Below are 19,364 nucleotides of genomic sequence, written 5' to 3'. Positions count from 1 at the left end.
CCTTCCGCGGCCTTCCGCGGCCTTCCTCCTCTCTCTTCCCCTCGTCCCCCGTCGCCGCGATGACGCCTCAGCCCACGCCTGCCAGTTGGTTATTTTTACATTGCGTGTGTGTGTGTGCGCGCGCGCGCGTGTGTGATAACCTGTGTTGCATGTCGACCACGGTTATTTAGACGTGGTTCCGTCGATGCTCCCTGGGTTCAGTGGTAATCGCCAGACTTTCCCGTTTTCATTTTCTTGCTTGGGAGTCCCCGAGGCCTCCGTGTGGCCGTGTTGCCTTTGCAGGTAGACAGGCCAGGGCAGCGGCCTGGGGGGTCAGCGCGCTGAGCAGGGAGGGTGCCAGCTGCGCGTCCACGTGCGGACTCGGTCCCTGCCCGAGAGCAAGGCACGCTGGTCTCACGGGGCCCAGGGGTGTGTGTTTGTGTGCACGTGCGTGTGCAAGCTGTGCAAGGGTGGCAGGCGGTGGGGGGCGGCCGAAGGCTGGTGTCCGAGAGGGCCAGTCCGTCATCAGGGACCGAGTCGTGACTCAGGTGGTCGTGAGGACCCTGGGCTCTGTCCAGGGCAGCGGGACGTTGTCTCGTGGCGAGGGCAGGTTTCTGGGGGACCCTCGCAGCCTGCAGTGGGGCTCACCAGTGCGGGAGCTGAGGGGCTGTTTGGGAAGGTGGTCTCTGGGAGTCGGTTGACGGCCGGACACATGGCCGTGAGGCGGGGGAAGAGGGACTTGAGGCTGGTGGACCCCTGGGGACCTGGCGATGTGCTGGCCACGGTGAGAAATGGACGGGGGTCCAGGACGGTGGGGGCCCCTGGGGGGGCTGCGGCGCAGGGAGGCCGGGCGCCGTGGGGCGGGGCGAGCGCGGCGGCCGTGGGCCCTGGGCGTCTGGGCGGCCGGCAGAGGTGGTACCAGGACGCTCTGCACTCAGCTTCCGCAGACAGCCTTGTCACCAGCGCTGGGCGGGGTGTCCCGCAGCCCTGCTGCACGCGGGGCCGTCCTGCCCAGTGACAGCACACGACTCACACCGCTGACCGACCGGCGGGCCCATCAGCCTCGTCACCTTTCCCGGGGCCACCGGAGTGGTGACTCCGCCCTCCTTGCTGAATTCCGACGGCCGCAGCGAACTGGTCACTGATAAAATCACCCTCTAAACAGTATTTTCATCTCTATTTCTCATTTCTTCTGGCGAACCGATTGGGGAGGAGCGACGTAAATCGTTAGGTCCGACGTGAGTGCCGCGCGGTGTCCGAAAGTCGCCTGTTAGCCGGTCGGCTTGCAGAGACGCGCGGGGAAGAGCAGCGCTTGGCCGGAGGAAGGCGTGTGGGAGGGCCTCGCGGGTCAGGGCTGAGCACCGTGGAAACGTTTCGAGGGCGGGGTCAGCCTCGCAGAACGAGGAGTTCCGAGTTTGAGAAACTTGTAGGTGAGGCATCCTCCGTGTGAATTGGCACGCCCGGTGCCTTTGGCCCAGGGAGCTCGTAAAATGTTTGTGACAAAAAGTGAAGTGGATTAACACTCGGATGAGGCAGAGAGCGAGACTGGGGTTCGTCTGGGAGTCTCAGCCGGGAGGGCGCGGGCCCCCGGGGCTGGCCGACGGGAGGCGTGGGGGCCACAGCGCCGGTGAGAAGCCCCCCGTGCAGGGGGCGCCCTGGGGCCCCCCAGGGCCCGTGCGGGGAGCACACCCCTTCTGCAGCGCCGCCTCCCAGCCGCGAGCTGGAGTTGTCGTCTTCGAACTCTTGATTTGTTCCAGAGCTAAGTTGGAAGGTCGGGGGAAGAAGGGACGCTTCTTCCTGCTGCTGGCCCGGGAGGCTCGCGGCAGGGCGCGCGCAGTGTTAACGGGAATCCGCACGCAGGCGCTGAGCGTTGGCGGGGAGCTGGCCGCCTCATTGAGAAGAAAAAGTTTTTGAAAAAGCAGTTTATGGATTCTAGTGACGGCCTCAGAGTCTCGGAGTCTGATTCTCAGGCGAATACTGTTTCAAGATCAGCATGTTTCAGGTACTTTTCACAATAGATTGTTTACCTAATGATGCCTGTAAGTAGCATTTACGCTTTGTTATGACTTTTAAGGGAACGTGCGGTGTTACAGGGTTTGCCGTGATTTTAAGCATCTAAAGCCTGTGCATTTCGTGTGTGTTTTTCGTAGTCGTGTGTGTGTTACTTTGTGTGTCTCGCTGCGGTTGTGCGTGTGAGTGTGTGAGTGTGTAACGCAGTGCCTTGCGCTGGTTCTTGTGGTCCGTGGATGTTGGTTGAGAGGGCACAAGGCGACTTTGTTGGGAGTCCCGAGCACAGTGTCACTGAGCCTTTCCGAGTCCCGGGCTTTCAAAGGGCAGAAGATGGAAATAGAAAACGAAGTCTCTGTTTAATCCCGACCCAAAATTTTGTTTTTAAAAACATCGAAGCGTCTGGTCAGGGGACTGGAGTTGCCGTGATCCCGCCTCTCTGAGCGGCGGTTCTCCCCGCCTGGCCAACCCAGCAATTTCATGTAATTTCTTTTCAGATGGAATGAAAGCACGTTTACCCCGAATGCAGCAGTGGAAAGTAGTATGAGGTTTTTGGTTATTTCAGTGTAGAAGGGAAAATAATGTGACCGAAAATCGCGAGTCCTTCAACTGTCTGCACAGCACACACATTCATAGGCCTTCGCTACAGCCTATTTTTAAAAAGTCCTCTCTGTATAAAGATATAATGAGTATAGTTTTTTTTAGTAATTAAAAAAAAAAACCTCAGGACAGCGGGTCCTTAATAACAGTAACTTTGAGTGTAATTCCGGGCCGGTGGCTTCAGCCCAGCCCTGCGCCTTGGCCGCTAAATTCACGTTTTGCGGGCGGGAGAGGCCGGCGTGGAGGGCCCGCTCACCCTGCTTTGCCGACGTTGGTTATTTATACTCAGCCGCTAAACGAGGATGCGCTATGCTTTCATTAAAGGAGAAGAAAAACTGCTCAAGAATGAACTTTAAACGCCCCGAAACCAGGATAGAGTCGGGGTGCCCGCAGGCGGGGGCCACTGCAGGGCAGCCCTCGGTGTGTGTGATGGGTGGGGTCCCCACACAGTGAGGGGAGGGGCCCCGTTCCCGGTCACCCTGGCTGGCGCTTCCCGGCTGTCCTCCAAGGTCCCCTCCTTCCAGCCAAGACCCAGCCGGAGGCTCCACGACGAGATGGTCATTTCGTGGCCCGGTGTGAGTTCGGGCCCTGAGCCTGGACATGGGCAGGTTGCCTGGCCACACGCAGTGGGGGACGCTCCTGTGAGCTCATTTGGGTGCGTCCCCACCTGTCTGTCTGCATTCTGTAAGCACCGTGTGTAATTTCGGGTTGAGAAGACAGAATTCCACGCGCTGCTCATGGCTCGGGCCGCGTGAGTATTTTATTTTAGGGTTTAAAAGATGTTTGCAGGTGTCATTTTTAAAGCTCGCTGTCCAGTCTGTACGGGGCGCCCTTGGGGCCGTGCGACAGCGGGAGCACACAGCGGGACGTGGGGACCGGGTGCCCGAGGCCTGGGTTGGGGGGGCTTCTGTCCGCCGGCGGGGCAGCCGGCCGCTCGGCGTGAGCCCCGGCCCCCGTGGTCTGCTCGGACACTCAGAGGGTGCAGGCCGAGGCGCAGCGGACGGGACGGGGTCTGGGGACGTAAGAGGACAGGGCTCGCGCCTGGGCACCTACCGCGGGCCCAGCGCGGGACCCAGGACCTTGCCGTTTCCTCCCCGTGCGTGTGGAGCGCAGGGTCGCACAGTGTCCTGTGAGCAGATCTCTGACCATTGCCGGAAGTGCGGTGGCAGATGACTCCCCCGACCGTCCGCGGGAGACCCCGTTCCCGGGGCCCCTCAGGCCTCAGACGGTACAGGCCGGGCGCGTGCGGTGGCACCTCGGCCCTCGCGATGGCGAGGAGGCTGCGGTGGCCTCGTCTGCTCCCCGTGTGCCGCCCGGCTGGCCCTGTGGTCAGTGCGCTGTGGCCTGGAGAACCGGGACGGCCGAGCGGGGCCCCCGAGGGGGCCGTCCCGCCTGCGCGGGCACTGGTGGCCAGGCTCCCCTGGAAACGGCGCCTCTGCCTGGCTCTGCGGTCGCTGTCAGCCGTCACCAGGAGCAAGCTCAGCAGGGTGTGAAAACCCATTCCTGCCCCTCCATTGCCTCCGCCACCTCCGGAAGGCAGAGCGCTGAGTCATCAGCTTTGGGCAGGGAGCCGGCGTCGCGTGCTCCGTCGCGGGGATGTGTCGGGAGCCGGCGTTGCGTGCTCCGTCGCGGGGACGTGTCGGGAGCCGGCGTTGCGTGCTCCGTCGCGGGGACGTGTTGGGAGCCGGCGTCGCGTGCTCCGTCGCGGGGATGTGTCGGCCTTCTGCTGAGGAGTTTTTCTGTCTCGGGAGGAGCCGGGACACGGGAGACGCCGGTGCCGCTAACCCGGACGGAAGCCGCACCCCCCCCCCCGGGGCATCACATGTGGCCCCCGTTTTCGTCAGCTGCCAGTTCGGGCCGGTGACAGTCACCAGCCGCCCGGAACCTCGCCTCACGTTCAGGGATGTGGGTCTGGGCTGCGGGCCGGTGTAGTGGTCACACTCGCGGCCATTCTGTGGCCAGAGCCCAGCCCTGCCACTGGTCCCCGCACGCACGTGTCTGGCGACCCCGGGAGCTCGGCCTTGTCAGCGTTTGGGGCAGGAGCGCCACCCGCCGCCGGATCTCAGACCCGGCCCCGCCGCCGTCCGGCACCTCCCCTCCGAAGGAAGCGTGTGGCGTCCGGCGCAGTGTGCGGCCCGCGCGGCGTCCCGTGGCCTCCGGAAGCCCGGCCGCCTGCTCAGTGTCGCCTGGGCCTCGGGGCGGAAGGCGGCCCGGGCGGCGACGCTGACCAGGTGTGGGGCGCCCCTCCAGCATCACGTTGTGCGAGCCGAGAGCTGGCGGCTTGAACGCGCCGAGGGAAGGTGTGGGGTCATTTTGCCGGGTGTGTCCCCAAGGCCGTGGGGACCGAAGGGAGCGTCCACAGTGGGGCGCAGACGGGCTGCTGTTTCTGGTGGGGTGCCGGCTTGACCTGCAGCCCCTGACTCGGCTGGTCAGGGGAGGACGTGTGGGCGTTGGTGGCGGCGAAGGACCCCGTGCCTGGACGGAAGGACAGCCGTTGTCAGACAGGTGGGGACCCCGCTCAGCGCTGACAAAGCCCCATGGGGCCGGAGTCCAGGCGATGCCTGTGCGGACCAGCTGACCGGAGGGCCCGTCCTAGGACCGGGGGTGCGGGCGGGGCCTGGCGTGCGGGCCACGTAGGGAGCGGGACCTGGGACCTGAGGACGCCGGTGCCCGCGGGCACGTGGGGACCGTCAGTGGCACCATTTCTGGGGGTCGTGGAGCAGGGGCGCCCCCACAGCAGCTCGCCCCCGGCCGTGGCGGCCGCGGTCCCCGGGAGCGGGCCAGCCAGGCCCCGGCCGCCCGGCGCTACACCCCCCAGCTGCTCACAGCGCTTCAGGGGTGGCGTCTTCCTAACCTTTATAGCCCAATGACACAAACACGTCATCATGGGGAATTTGAGTTAGAAACGTGGAATTTTGCTCAGTTGTCCTTTATCGTTCCTTTCAGGAAAAGTACAGGTGGCCTTTTCTCTGGTTCAAAACTCAGGACTTGCAGGGATGTATCGTTAAGTGTGCTTGAAGATGTATTTCTAGACAGTATGTTTCTGGACAGGCGGCGCAGGCTGAGTCCTAGGGCCATGCGACACCGTGGTCCGGTCACGAATTGCTCTTTGCAAACGTGCTCTGGTGGACTGTTCTCCCTAAGAGGCTCGGCTGTCCAGCCGCGCATGTCGGCGATGAGCTGGGTCGTGTTGCAGTGGGTCCTGGTGGGAGTGGATCCGGAAAGTGTAAGTCAGTTGCCGTCCATGCATGCCGTATAGCAAAGCATTCTGGGAAGGCGAGTGCTTTCGTCATTCTGATCCTCTTCAAGTACTGGCTGGTGTTTGCACAGTGGCAGACAAAATCGTCAACACTTTATTGCGAACCATGCCTTTCAGCACGGTTCAGGGTATCTTCATAGAAAATGTGTATGAGCCGTTGGTAGAACTGATTATTGAAGTGTTTCTTTTTCCCTCGTGTGCTCTAAGTGAAGGGATTTTTGGGGTCCGACTTCGGGGTTAAACAGTGTACCTGGGAAGGTGATGCTTAACAGAACGCTCCATGGCTCACTGCACATAATTATCTCTCTTTGTGTCTTTGGGCACAGTTCCTCCTTTCATTTGACGGTGGGGACTTCTGGGCTGTTTCACAGAAAGCACAGAAGAGCAAGATGATGTTAGATGGGTATTAATCGCAGCCCGTTTCCTTGGACTGGGAGAGAAATGTCGGTTTTAGGTGAAGAGCTGGGAAGTAGGTCAGTGTGTGTGTTGGGGGGCAAATACTGCCTTCTGCTGTTCGTTTATGTGGAATAAAATGCAGCTTATTTATAGAAACAAATTTCAGTTAAACTATATTTTGCAATCGACTAATGGAAATTTCGAAAAGTTATGTCCCGTGGTTCAGGAAGTGTTACGTAGTAAGAAAATATGGTGAATTTCTGTACATGATTGTTTTCACTGCTAGGTGTTTCTAAAACATTAAAAGTTTTTGTATTACACACTGACTTGGTGATAATTTATACACTTTTGTTCATGCTCAGTAAAAACTTGTAAGCCGCTTTTCAATGGGTTTTTTTTATCCCTTTCGATCTCGCATGTTTGTTTTAAAAATAGAAACGTGTGGATCTCCGTTTGCTCTGGTGGCCCCCAAGTCCTCAGTGTTTCTGGATTCCTCGAAACATGAGCTTAGAGCCCCTCGCTCGCTGCAGGCTGTGAGAAGAGTCAAACCGAGAACCCACTGCTTTTGTGGTTCATGTAATGAGTGGCTGGTGGTTTTTTCCTCTATTTTTCTGAAAATCCGAGAGGTCCCTTGGTGACGGCAGACGGAGCCACCCAGTTTGCAGGAGATGCAGTTTTAAGCTTCTGGAAAATGGGCCTCTGAATGGAAAAGTTGACAGGTCATTGGCCACCCCGGCAGGGCTGGCCGCCCCTGGGGGGGGCGGCTGGTGACCCGCCACCCCCCTGCCTTTCACCTGGATCAGGGCTCCAACGGGACATTCGTCCGCATGAGACCGGGAGCAAGCTCTGGCTCTTGTTTGTTTTTCTTTTTTTTTAAGTTTGTGTAGTTCACTTTTAAAAGGACCAGTAAATTGATAAACTCACTCTTTATTACCAGACTTTGGAAATAGTGAAACACAGGTAACCCTAGTGCGTCAATTTTGGAGCGCAAAAGAAAACAAGCCGAAGGACCCTCTTCTTCTGACGGGAGAAACCCGCCTTTGCTTTCAGAGGCCCGCAGCTGTGGGGGACCCGGCCCTGCGATCCCCGGCCGGGCCGTAGAACCCCCACACCCTCCCATTTGTCACACCTTCTGAACCTGACCAGTAATTTTATTGTGTTACCTGCTTTTTTTTTTGTTTTCCCATAAAGTCAGCTCTGACTGCCAATCTTTGTGTTTTGGTAAAAGGACATTTGGGCGGCTTCCGTGTTGTTAATTTGTATGTTTCTGAAAACGCAGTGCCGCCTCCTCACGGTCAGTAGCGGGTCTCCTGTTTGCACCAGGAGGCGAAGGGGGCCCCTCTCTCCTGCACCAGGAACTTCTTCGCCTTTTTGACAGATTTCGGTAAACGACTTCACGAAAGGTAACCTGCTTGCAGAACAGTGTTTTTGCCGTAAATGGGGCGCCGACTCCGAGGCTGTGGGCGGAGTCACAGGGGGACGGGAGCCTGGTTCAGAGGTCGTGGGGTTTGCGCATGCAGCCTCCTCGGGGACAGTTAGTTGCGCGGTTATGTTTGGGGACCAACGTGTTGGCACTTGCTCTGATTTACTCGGAGGTGTTAAGCGATGCGAAGGGAATCTCCGAAAATGGGATGTGGTCACCGTCCGATGGCGGTCTGTTTGCGTTACCTGTTCCGAACGAAGCGCGTGTGAGGCTTACCTTGAAAAGGAGATTTTTTTTTTTGGCAGAAACGTGGGCGCACGTTGTTCTCTGGCTGCCGAGAAGAGGGCCTGCGGGGGGCAGCGAGGCGGCCCCAGGCCTGGGCGCAGCGGGTGGCGCGCCTCCTCCCGCGGTGGGCGGGGTCCCGTGAACGCGCGGTTCTGGGGCCCTTCCTCCGCCTCTTGCTCGATGGAAGTGCGGTCGGCTCATAATGGATTACTGACTGGTCGGGCGATGGCCTCGAGGTCCTGTCATCGGGCAGTCCCGACTCCTCGCAGTGAATGGGCCGCTTCATGGAGCCACTCGGGCCGGTCTGGGGGCTGTAAGCCCGGATTGTTGGTCCCCGGCGGACTGGGCTGCGGGGACAGGAACTCGCGGGGTCCTGAGCCTTCTCCCCATTGGGTGGGAGAATAGGCCTGTTGTCTCGCAGGCTGTGCTCGGCAGCCCCCAAGCCGTGTGGCTGTTAATGATGTATTGAGTTCTCGCGCATAATGCCGCAGTGTAGCTGGGAAAGCCCGGGCATTGTCTGCGCGAGAACAGACGCCCAGTGATGGGCCGGCACCCACCAGGCAGGCGGCTGTCCCCGGAGGCCGCCAGCAGGGCTCCGCCGGGCCGGGCCCACTTCTCCCTCCTTCCATGACTTGCCCTTTGCAGCCTCCGGTCCTGCCTGCTGCGGGCGGTTTTCTGTGCAGGGGCATCTTTGCTCCCTTCCCGATGGCCCACGTGTCACAGATTCGAGCCCCAGCTGGCTCCGCCTGGCTCAGCCCTCTCTCCCGAGGGCGACCAGAGGGAGAGAGAGAGGTTACCCCAGGGCGGGCATCGGGGAACCAGAGCTCCTAGTGTCGTGGTGTGGTTGGTTAGGGAGCTAGAACGGAAGCGCGCCCTGCGGAAGAGCCCGGTGGCCGTCCCCTGGACAGACAGCTGTGGCTCAGTGCAGGACAAGCCACCTCCAGCCTCGCTGCCGTAAGGAACCGCTGGAGTCGCTTTGTTATGAAGCTTACTCTCAGTGGTCATTTGAAAATTAGCCTCCCAGTTTCTTGTTCAGGATAAGAGCTTGGTACAGGTGACGCGGATACTGTGGATAATTTGGGGAAGTCTGTGTGAACCCCATCAGCTTTGCTTTGGGTCCGTTTCATTGACAGAGCAGAAGGCGGTGAGATTTTCCGCTAGGTTTGCTGTTTAAAAATAGAGGCTATTTTACCTTTTCCTGGATAATGCCGTATATTCCGCTGGTCGTGAAGTGTTTGTTTAGGGTTCGGAAGAAGACCCTCGACAGCACTGCTGGCGTGGGAAGCGACGGGAAGGCCGCGAACACCCGCGTGACGCGGGGTGGCCCCTTTGGGCTGGAGGGGGTGGCGCTGGGCTGTGTGAGCGTGGGGTGGCCGGGGTGTCTCTGAGCGAGCAGCATCAAAATAAAATGCTGTTTCGTTTGAACAGTTTTACATTATTCAGACGATTTTTCCTTTCTTTGAATTTTAAATCATAGGATTAACAGAAGGTGATTTTTCCCCAAAGGCGTTCATTCCTTACGGCCCCTCGGAGCTTCCTGCAGGCCTGGGGGAAGGGTGGGGGGCCCCTCAGTCTCCCCCAGAGCTGCTCTGCTTTCAGCTGTGTTACTGGGGTTACAAGTGGGAGTAATTTTTTTAAACTTCATTTTTGTGAAAAACTCCCCAGATTTCTAAAAGCAGAGTAACTAATACCCCGGTCTCAGTCCAGCAGGGTCAGCGTTTCGGTGCATCTGCCTCCTCTCTCTCTGTGAACACCTGCTAACGTGCAGGCCTGGCGGGAGGCAGAGCGGGTCGGCGCGGGCCGGATGGTCCTCTCGCTGGGCTCTCCCGACTCGGCCGCGGTGAGGGCTGCTTAGCTGGGGCCTGGCCCCTGGCCGCGTCCGCCGGGCAGCGCTGGGGCCGGCAGGTCCGCCCTTGTGCTGCGCGGAGCCGCCCGCCAGGGCCCGGTGAGTGAGCCAGGCCGCGTCTAGCTTCCCGGGCCTCTGCTCGTCCGTCCTTCTGAGTTCCTCAGACCAGACAGCACTGCTGACGACCAGGTGCCTTTGGGTGCTGCCCGGCAGGCCGTTCGCGTGCTCCGCAGTTACTGATTACACCACCTGACACCCGTGGACCGCGTACCGTGTGCGAAGCGTCGTGCCGTGTAAGCGTTAAGTTCGGCCTCCCGAGTACTGTAGATGTTACCAACATTTACCTTTTAAAGACGAAGAAATGGGTCAGGAACAGAGGTCAAGACCGTTGGTCAAGGTCACTCAGCCGATCCGAGTGAGTGGCCGCACTGGGTTTGGTCTGGGCCGTCTGACCTCGACGCTCACGGTCTCGGCCACCTCTCCCGGCGCGATGGCAGCTCGTGTCCGGCCCTGCGTTGGCGGGGATTCGGCGGGGGGTTCGGCGGGGGGTTCGGCGGGGGATTCGGAAGTGCCCGTGTTGTGAGCCCGGGCTCACAAGTGCCAGACACAAGCATGTGACGTGTTGCGCCCATGCGGTGCAGGGGCTGGGCCCATGCAGAGTGCTTGGGAAGGGGATGTCGTGGGCTGGCGGGGGTCCGGGGACCTGCGTTCGGCGGTGCAGGGCTCCGGCCCCTGCAAGCCCACGTGGGGAGCGCGGCCTCGTCCGGGGGCGTGGGAGCCTGTGCAGGGCCCGGGCTGCCCCCCCCCCGCCCCCACTCTGGAGCTGCGGTTTTGGTGTGAGGTGGCGGGGCTCAGTGGACCCGGGACTCAGTTGGAGGTACAGCCAGCAGGACGCGGGTGTCTTGGGTGCCGGCGGGGGCTGGGCAGCTGAGGAGGACCGCTGTGTTTGTGGCCATGTCCCCTGGACGCCCTTGGTGTCCAGCCTGCACCGTTCCCAGACCGGCCAGGACTGCCCCGGGAGACCGAGCTGCGCCTCCCCAGCGCAGGGCGTCCCTGCCCTTCCAGAAGCTTCCACCTGCCCTGCCGACGTACGGCGAGGCCGCCGTTCAGCCGTGTGTTCCCTCCGTGCTTCCCTTTGCCTTACGGGTCTCGCGACGCTGTCTCTTAGTCACGGTCAGTCGTGAGGCCCCTAGATGTCGCCCGCGCCGTGGGCCCTCGGGGTGGCGACGGCCCGCCGGTTCAGGGTGACCCCGCGTGGGCACTGGCCTCAGGTGGGAGGAGCCGTCCTGGTGGGGGGCACGTGCCCCCCTTGCAGACCCTGTGGCCGCGGCGAGGGCGGCCCCCCTGCGGGCCGTGTCTGGGGTCCCGGCTCTGCCCCTCCCCAGTGCGGGGGCCGAGCCCGTCCCCCCTGCCCCGCGTCTCTGGACACGCGTCGGGAACTGGCCCCTCCGCGCCGTGCAGGTCGAGGGACTGGTCCCGGGTCCTCGCTTCCAGAAGCGATTTGTTAGTGGCAGCTCAGCATCTGCCCGCAGATTGCATCTGTCCCAAACCCGGCGGGCTGGGCAGTCCCGGGAGAGTCTCCCTTTGCCTGCGCCGCGCGGGTGGCCAGGCTCCCGAGCGTGGCCGTGACCTTGCGCTTCTCTGTGCGGACCTAGTGCTTCCTTTACCCGAGTTCAGTCGGTTTTCTAGAGTTTAGCTATATGTTATGGAAGTAAGATACTCTAGCTGTGTATAATGCATTTTATGCTATAAATATGCATTTTCATTTTAATTAACATTTTACTTTTTCTCATTTTTTATACATGATTAAGTTACCTAACTTTTTAAAAATAAAACATTTTGAAAATTTACGTAAGGCAATTTTAAAAGATAGTTTCAAACTGTTCATTATCTCTACAGAAACACACAGTGAGGCCTCCATTGAAAGTCTATTTTAAAACCCTGATCAGCAGGCCATTTTTATGCCTAAACAATTAAATTACAGTCTTGTCTGGCAACTTCCCAGCAACAGCCTTGGAAAACGTTTGTAATACAGTAACAACAAAACTGTGATTCATTTTAGGCAAAATACGTGTCCCCGCGGGGCGGGGCGCACGCCTGTGCCTGGGCGACCTGTGGCGCTCGGTCAGCCACGACTCGCTCGGCCTTGGCCCCCCTCTCCCCCATGCGCTGACACACTGTCTTCAGTCCCCTGGTTTGGGTGAGAACCAGCCCTTCCTTCACGTCCGGTGTGCCTGGTTGTCTTTCGGTCGCTGGGTTTGGGGAGCGCGGGGACCCCCAGCCACGTCGTCTGCAAGGGCAGAGGCTGCGAGGCGCTGCCAGGCGCTTGGCCGGAGCCCAGTGGTGCGACGCGTCCACCTGGTGGTGTTGGGGTGCACACTGCTCCCCACTAGGGACCAAGGTACGTGGGGCGAAGCCACCTGCTCAGAGGCCACGTGCCGGGGGGCTGGCGACACCCCCATGGCCCTCGCCCTGGGACGGCTGCCCGGGCCGCGTTTTTAAGTCGGACGTTCCGACGACCACGTTCTGGTTCTCTTTGGGGAAACGTGGCGACCGCTTTAAACCACAGCCCGCGCCGGCCGCTGAGGGGAAAGGTCACGAGGACGGCCCGCGGCGAGCGAGCCCCGGCTTCCCCTGCAGGCGTGCGCGGGCCTCCTCGCGCGCCCGTGGGTGTCGGGAAGGCGGCCCCGAGCGGGCTGCCCCCCCGGGGCCAGCTGTGTCCATGCGCCGGTCTGCGTGGGCAGCCGTGTTCGGGCCGGGCCGGTGACTGCCCTTCCAGCCCTGTCCATCTCTGTGTGTGTCACTCTCCCTTCAGGATACTTCAGGTCCTTCGAAAACGTGTGCCGAGGGCTTAGTTCTGGGGCGGGCAGAAGTGGGGAGCCGCTGGGTCCCCCCACCACCCTCCAGGTTGCTCCTGCATGGGGCGGGGGGCCCACCGGCCTCCGGAGAAGGCGCTGAGCTGGTTTTGGAGGAAGCTGGGGGAGGAATGGGGACCGCGCCCTCCAGTCTGCGGGCTTCTTGAAGGACCGTGTCCAGGGGCGTCATGAGCTGGGACGCAGAAACCCAGACGTCAGGGCGTGCGGACGCTCCGCCGCGGGGCGCAGGGGCCCTCCCAGACGTGGGGCAGACCCGCGCCCTCCCCGGCCCCCAGGGGAGAAGGGGTCAGCGCCGTCACCCTGCCAGGCTCACAGCGGGCCCGGTGCTGCTGTGGTCACATCCACCGCTCCTCGTCACTGGGCCGCGGCCGGGAGGGCCGGGTGTGGCCTGGCGTCAGAGGCCCTGCCGGCCAGGGCCGCTGCTGCTCACGGCTGCTCCCTGCGCGTGACGGGTCCGCGTGGCGCTCCGTGGGGCCGGGTGTGACGTGCCCGCAGGGGCTTTGGTGGCACGTGGCCGCATGCTGGGTCCAGACTCAGGATGAGGCAGATGAGACAGGCCTCCCCATGTGAGGGACGCCCCCTGAAAGCCTGCCAGCTGGCTGACGGGGACCAGGGCCCCCCGGGTCACTCTGTACCCCGGGAGCCGCCACACCGGGATGTCACGGAAGCGGGGTCTCCTCGCACTGGCCCTGGAGCTGCCGCCTGGCCTCGAAAGAGCCCCTGGAGCCGGAGGACCGTGCGGCGTCTCACGTCCTTGATGGACTAACGTGGAGGTCCGTCCGGCGCGTCTGCAGCCGCTTCAGAGCCAGCAGCGTCCAGCTCCAGCTGGCCGCTCCCCTCGCCCGTCCGGCTCCAGGGGCGGGGGCCACTGGTCCCGGTCGCCGGGCGGCCGGTCTGGGGCCCCGTCTCCCGGCAGGACGGTCGCCGTTCGCTGCTGGCGCCCGGCCCTTGGCGCGCGGGGCGCGTGGTCCCGGAACCCGGCTCCGAGCTGTGCCTTCGCGTGCGTCTGTGGGAGGCAGCGTCTGGCGAGACCACGGGGCGCGTTGCGTCTTCGCAGGCCCCCCCGCTGGGCGGGGTCTGCAGCCTTGTGGGAAAGTGGAGTGGCGGGCGTGTGCCGTGCTCAGGGCCCCGGCCGCCGCGGGCACCGGGGTGCCCACGCGCCCCTGGGGCCCTTCTCCTGTGGCTGGGGCTCGGTGTCTGCGTCAGCGAAACGTGGTGGGCCGGACCACCCAGAGTGAGCAGGACTGGCCACCCAGGCTCTTCCGGGGGGCCCTCGGGTCTCTGCACAGAGAACGGGAGTCGCCGCGCTGTCTGGTTCGGGGACAGAATCACGCGGCTTCCGCACGCTCCGTGAGCTTTTGTGAAGGAAACCTGCCCACCGGGGGGCCGCCCGAGGCAGCGACGCGGCCACGTCTGCCGCGTGCCGGGGGCCAGGGCGGCTCGTCCTGCTCGGACCCGGCGGCGCTGTCCCGAAAGGCGCCGGCCGCAGACGCCCGTTCTCGGCGGCTCGGTGTTTTTCCTTGCGTTCTCATCGCGGGCCAGGCGGGAATTCTCGTTTCGACGGCGTGTAGTCGCCTTCGGGGTGCGTGGGGCCCGCTTGGCAGTCGCAGGCCTTGGCCGGCTCGCCCGCTGCGTGCCAGGTGCAGCGGGGCGCCATGGTGCCCAGTCGGCACGGGGCTGTGCCCGGGGTGCTGGCCGTGCCCCCCCCCCGCCCCCCGCCGCCTGGAGCAGCAGCTCCGATTGCGTCCTGCCCCTCGGTTTCCGGGGGCAGACGGGCGTGAGGGCAGCCATGGCGGTCCAGTGTGACACTCCTGTCACCAGGGAGAGGCGGACCCGGCCTCGCCAGGAAGGGAAGGCGCCCTGGGAGTCTGACCCGTGGGAAGTGGGGAGGCTGCCTGACCTCCTGGGGCCATCAGGGAATTCTTTGCCCAGGACTCAGCCCTCTGGCGGCGTTTAGAGCGCCTCTGTGGGGAGGGCAGGCGGGGGGCGCAGGAGAGGGGTCGGGCCCAGGACGAGCAGGGCGCTGCGAGGCGGGTCCGGAGTTCGGGCTCGGGGGGCGGTGGAGACGGACCGTTGCTGTGGAAGGGAGTGGCTTGTGGTCACACACTCGGGAGTGCCGGCGGGGACGGCGGCCGCCGTTCAGGGCGCAGGTCGTGGAGGAGCCACGGGCCCCCCAGCGCCGGGCCGCGTCTCTTCCCGAATCGCCCGCGTCCTTGCCGGCCGCGCACCGCCTCGCGCCCCCGGCTCGCGCGTCTCCTGGCTCCTCATTTCCGCTGTGATGGCCCTGCAGCTGCTGCTCGCGGGCGCCCGATCCTCCCGCCAATCTTCAAGGCTTCATGTTTTTTTGATAAAAAATTGTTTTAGCGCACAGTCATTTACAATGGCTCGTTTTAACGATTGGCACGCGGTAACTAATCATTGATGGCCTGATTAGCGACCTTGGAAGGCAGCTGTGGGTACGCGTCTTAGGGTTTTGGTCGGACTGGAGCACGTCGCGGGGTGTCTGGGGGGCCGTTCACGGGGGAGCCGCGTCTGGAATGCGTCGCGGGGTGTCTGGGGGGGCCGTTCACGGGGGAGCCACGTCTGGAGCGTGCCGCAGGGTGTCTGGGGGGGCCGTTCACGGGGGACCCCGTCACTAAGCTCTTGTGTCCTCTCTGTTGCAGGTGCTGGCTGCCGCCCCCATGCTGCGCAGGTAGGACAGGCGTGCGCCGGGCAGCAGGCGGCGGCTCTGGACATGGAGAGATAGGCCGGGCCCCGCCGCCCGCCTGACACCTGCGCCCGGATGGAGCGCAGCCGCGACGCGGAGCCGGAGCTGAGGCGGGGCGCCAGCCCCCCCAGGGCGGCCCGGAGCCCCGAGGTGGACGGGGACAGGGCCGCGAGCCACAGCTGCTGCATCTGCGGCAAGAGCTTCCCCTTCCAGAGCTCGCTGTCGCAGCACATGCGCAAGCACACGGGCCAGAAGCCCTACCAGTGCCCCTACTGCGGCCACCGGGCATCGCAGAAGGGCAGCCTCAAGGTGCACATCCGCAGCCACCGCACCGGGACGCTGGCGCACGGCCACGAGCCCGAGGCCGGCGAGGCGCGCGTGTCCGAGGGCCTGGACGGCTGCACCAGCCCCACCAAGAGCACCTCGGCCTGCAACCGGATCCTGAACGGCATGGCGCAGGGCGGCGGCGGCAAGATCCTGCTGCGGAGCAGCCGGAAGGAGGCGGCGGCCCAGTGCGCCTTCTGCCGGAGCCGGTTCCAGCGCAGGGCCGACCTGGAGCGCCACGTGCACCAGGTGCACAAGACCTTCCGCTGCCGGCTGTGCAGCTACGTGACGCTGCGGGAGGAGTCCCTGCTAAGCCACGTCGGGAAGGACCACGTGACGGCGCAGGTGCCCCGCGGCGAGGCCTGCACCGAGGGCGGCAAGCCCGAGCTGCCGCCGGGCGAGTTCCCGTGCGAGGTGTGCGGCCAGGCCTTCAGCCAGACATGGTTCCTGAAGGCGCACATGAAAAAGCACCGTGGCTCCTTCGACCACGGCTGCCACATCTGTGGCCGCAGGTTTAAGGAGCCATGGTTCCTCAAGAACCACATGAAGGCGCACGGCCCCAAGGCGGGCGGCAGGAACAGGCCCCGCAGCGAGCTGGACCCCGTGGCCACCATCAACGACGTGGTGCAGGAGGAGGCCATCGTGGCCGGCCTGGCCCTCTACGAAGTCTGCAACAAGTGTGGGAACCTCTTCACAAACCTGGACAGCTTGAACGCACACAACGCCGTCCACCGCCGGGGCGAGGCGGGCCGGACGCGGGCCCTGGCCGGGGAGGATGGGGCGCCGGGCCCTGCCGACTCCCAGCAGCTCTTCCTCCAGTACCTGGACCTGCGGCCCGCCGGGGCCGGCGCACCTGCCCTCGGACAGGCCGGGCAGCGGGTGGCCGAGCTGGACCCGGTCAACAGCTACCAGGCCTGGCAGCTGGCCACCAGGGGCAAGGTGGCCGAGCCTGCCGAGTACCTCAAGTACGGGGCGTGGGACGAGGCGCTGGCTGGGGATGTGGCCTTCGACAGGGAGCGGCGGGAGTACATCCTGGTGAGCCAGGAGAAGCGCAAGCGCGAGCTGGAGCCGGGCGTGCAGGGCCCCCCACGCAAGAGAGCGGGTGCACCCGGGGACCCCACGCCCGGGCCCGCGGACCCCCGGCCCGCCGCCCGACCCGGCCGCCGCACAGCTGCCCCCGCCGGCCAGGGCAAGTCCTCCGAGTGCTTCGAGTGCGGCAAGATCTTCCGCACCTACCACCAGATGGTGCTGCATTCCCGCGTGCACCGCCGGGCTCGCCGAGACAGGGACGGCCCCGGCGACCGCGCGCCCCGCGCCCGCTGCGGCTCCCTCAGCGAGGGCGACTCAGCCTCGCAGCCCAGCAGCCCCAGCTCCGCCTGCGCCACCGCCGACTCCCCGGGCTCCCGCCTGGCAGAGGACGCCGCCGGCGAGAGCGGAGAGGAGGGCGCGGCGGATCATGCACCAGGTGAGCGCGTGCAGCCCGGTGCAGGCGGTCAGCCCAGCTGGTCCTGGCGCCCAGGTCACGCACGCCCGGGTAGTCTGAGCCCAGGGAGCCCTGCACCAGGTGGCCCGGGTGTTCCTGGTTCAGGTAGCCTCATACCCAGGTAGCTCTACACCCAGGTGGCCCCTTGCCTAGGTAGCCCTGAGCCCAGTTGGTTCAGGCCCAGAATTCTCTCAGCCAGGTGGCTAGGCCCAGGTAGGCCTGGCTCAGTGATTCCTACCCAGGTAGCTCCTCCCAAGGTGTTTCTGAGCTGAGGCGGCCCAGCCCCCAGAGCCTTGCAGCAGGTGGCTCAGGCTCAGGATCAGGTAGTCCAGGTGCCCCGGACCTGGTCCGCAGGTCAGCCATGCCCAGGGGGTCAGGGCTTAGACAGCCCTGCACCAGGTGGCCCAGGCCCAGCAGCACTGTAGCCGGGTGGCCCTGTGTCCTGCACCACACAGTCCTGGGCTCAGGTAGGTCTGCACCCCAGTGACCCTGACGGGCTGGCGGGTGCGACGGGCGCCTGTCATTTCCAGCTGCGCACACACGTTTGCACATGCGAACGTCTGTGACCACGTGTTGCTGGCTCTCTGGGTGTCCCTCGTTTGAGGCAGAGCAGGTGACAGACCGCTCGCCAGTCCCAGGCTGGGGCAGGCCCGGCTCTCTCGCCCTGCACAGGAGAGCGGGCGCAGCAGCACAGACGTGAGCACACACCTGCCCCTGCCCCGCCCTTCCCGGGCACCAGGCGGCCGAGGAGGAGTCCCTTCCTATCCGGGTGCAGTTGTAATTAATCTCCCTGGGTTCAGGGAGCCCGGTGGGTTTAGAGACGGCTAATTGGCACAGATTACTTTCCAAATAGCAGCTGTGTAAACACTTAAAGGCCTTGGCCAACTGTTTTCATCATTTTCCTACTTTTTATGCATTGTAAACATTTTGATACTTTTTTCTTTGTGTGTTTTTTTTTTGTTTGTTTTGTTTTGGACAATTCTTGCAAGTTACAGGGCTGGTAAGGTTCCCCACTTAGCCAGGAGAGTTTTCCTCTCTCTTTGAGCCAGGATAAGGGAGGTGCCGCTTATGGGCCAGGCCAGGCTGGAGGGAGCCTCCGGCCAGGCGCATTAGTAGCGCACGGTACGGGCCGCAGTTCCCATTGGAAGGAGAAGGGGGGCACCCTGTCCTCGGACGGCGTGCTGCTCATTCCATCAACCTTTTGGGGTTCTTCTAGCTGGTGTTCGCAGCTGCAACCTCCGGGAGGCATTTTAGTTCTTGGTTTTCTCTTTTTTTGCAGCTAGGTATTTGACTTGGTCCTTTTCTATAAGCCAACCTTTTTAGAGCATGTCAGATAAAATATTAGGGTAATGTTAAATCTCAACTGTTTATTACTTTGAAGACAAATATTTTTAATACTTGCCAAAGCTCTGGGGCCTGACCCCATCCATTGTAATGGTGGTCCGGCGATTCATCACGAGCTAGTTCAGTAGTGCTTTTAAAGTCAGATGCTCAAAAGTCAAACTATTTTCATGATTAGAATTTATCTTCTCAGGGTCGCTGAATTTTAGAGGTTATCGTTTACTTAATGTGAATATATATTTTATACTATATAACATTTTGGGACATGTCCTATCTCAGTCGATTCTGTAATGAGATGACATAGCTAGTTGTTTTACATGTTGACAATGGAATCAACAAAATACTGTAACTTAACTGAAAAACTAGAAAAATAAATTTATGGTACGGTAGTGGCATAAAATGTTGGACGTTGGAGGTATGCATGGGTCATTTTTTGTAGCCCCAGGGGGTAGTATCTTTCCTCCCAAATAAACTTTCCAGTCGTAGCCACCTTCAGTGGTCTCACGTAGCATTAAGTTGCTGGCTCGTGACGTCCGTGAGGAGAGATGCGTGAGTGGGTTCGACCCTCACAGGACACCCTCGTCGGCAGGGTGTGGCCTCGGACGCAGCTCGTCGGGAAGAACAGATGAGTATCTGGATCCTCTTTCACGATCTGTGCTTTTTGTTCCCTTAAAAAAAAAAAAATGCGTGCAACTCTGGAAAAGGCTCCCCTGTCCTGTTACTGAGAGGTCACTGCGACCTCTGAGTGTTTAAGTGACTCTGGGTTCCCTTAACCTTCGATGGGCAACCGGTGAACATTGTTAGCGCGCACACACAGGAACCGCAAGACAAGAGATGG

At 62.2% G+C, this 19,364-nt stretch overlaps 1 protein-coding gene across 9 annotated transcripts in view; it reads left to right on the top strand.

Annotated features, from left to right (window-relative positions):
- Positions 1-19,364, top strand: part of ZNF516 (zinc finger protein 516) — a 73,070-nt gene that overhangs the window by 15,860 nt on the left and 37,846 nt on the right. For all 9 annotated transcript variants that reach the window (XM_036230146.1, XM_036230145.1, XM_036230144.1 and 6 more), the window contains exon 2: positions 15,335-17,167. In XM_036230146.1, coding sequence (XP_036086039.1) covers positions 15,454-17,167 — 1,714 coding nt within the window. In that variant the 5' untranslated portion in view covers positions 15,335-15,453. The remainder of the gene's footprint in view (positions 1-15,334; positions 17,168-19,364) is intronic.

Source organism: Rousettus aegyptiacus, unplaced genomic scaffold, assembly GCF_014176215.1.
Source record: "Rousettus aegyptiacus isolate mRouAeg1 unplaced genomic scaffold, mRouAeg1.p scaffold_m13_p_12, whole genome shotgun sequence".
Taxonomy (NCBI): domain Eukaryota; kingdom Metazoa; phylum Chordata; class Mammalia; order Chiroptera; family Pteropodidae; genus Rousettus; species Rousettus aegyptiacus.
The sequence above is the reverse complement of the archived record's forward strand: the minus strand, read 5'-3'. Positions and strand labels throughout refer to the sequence as shown.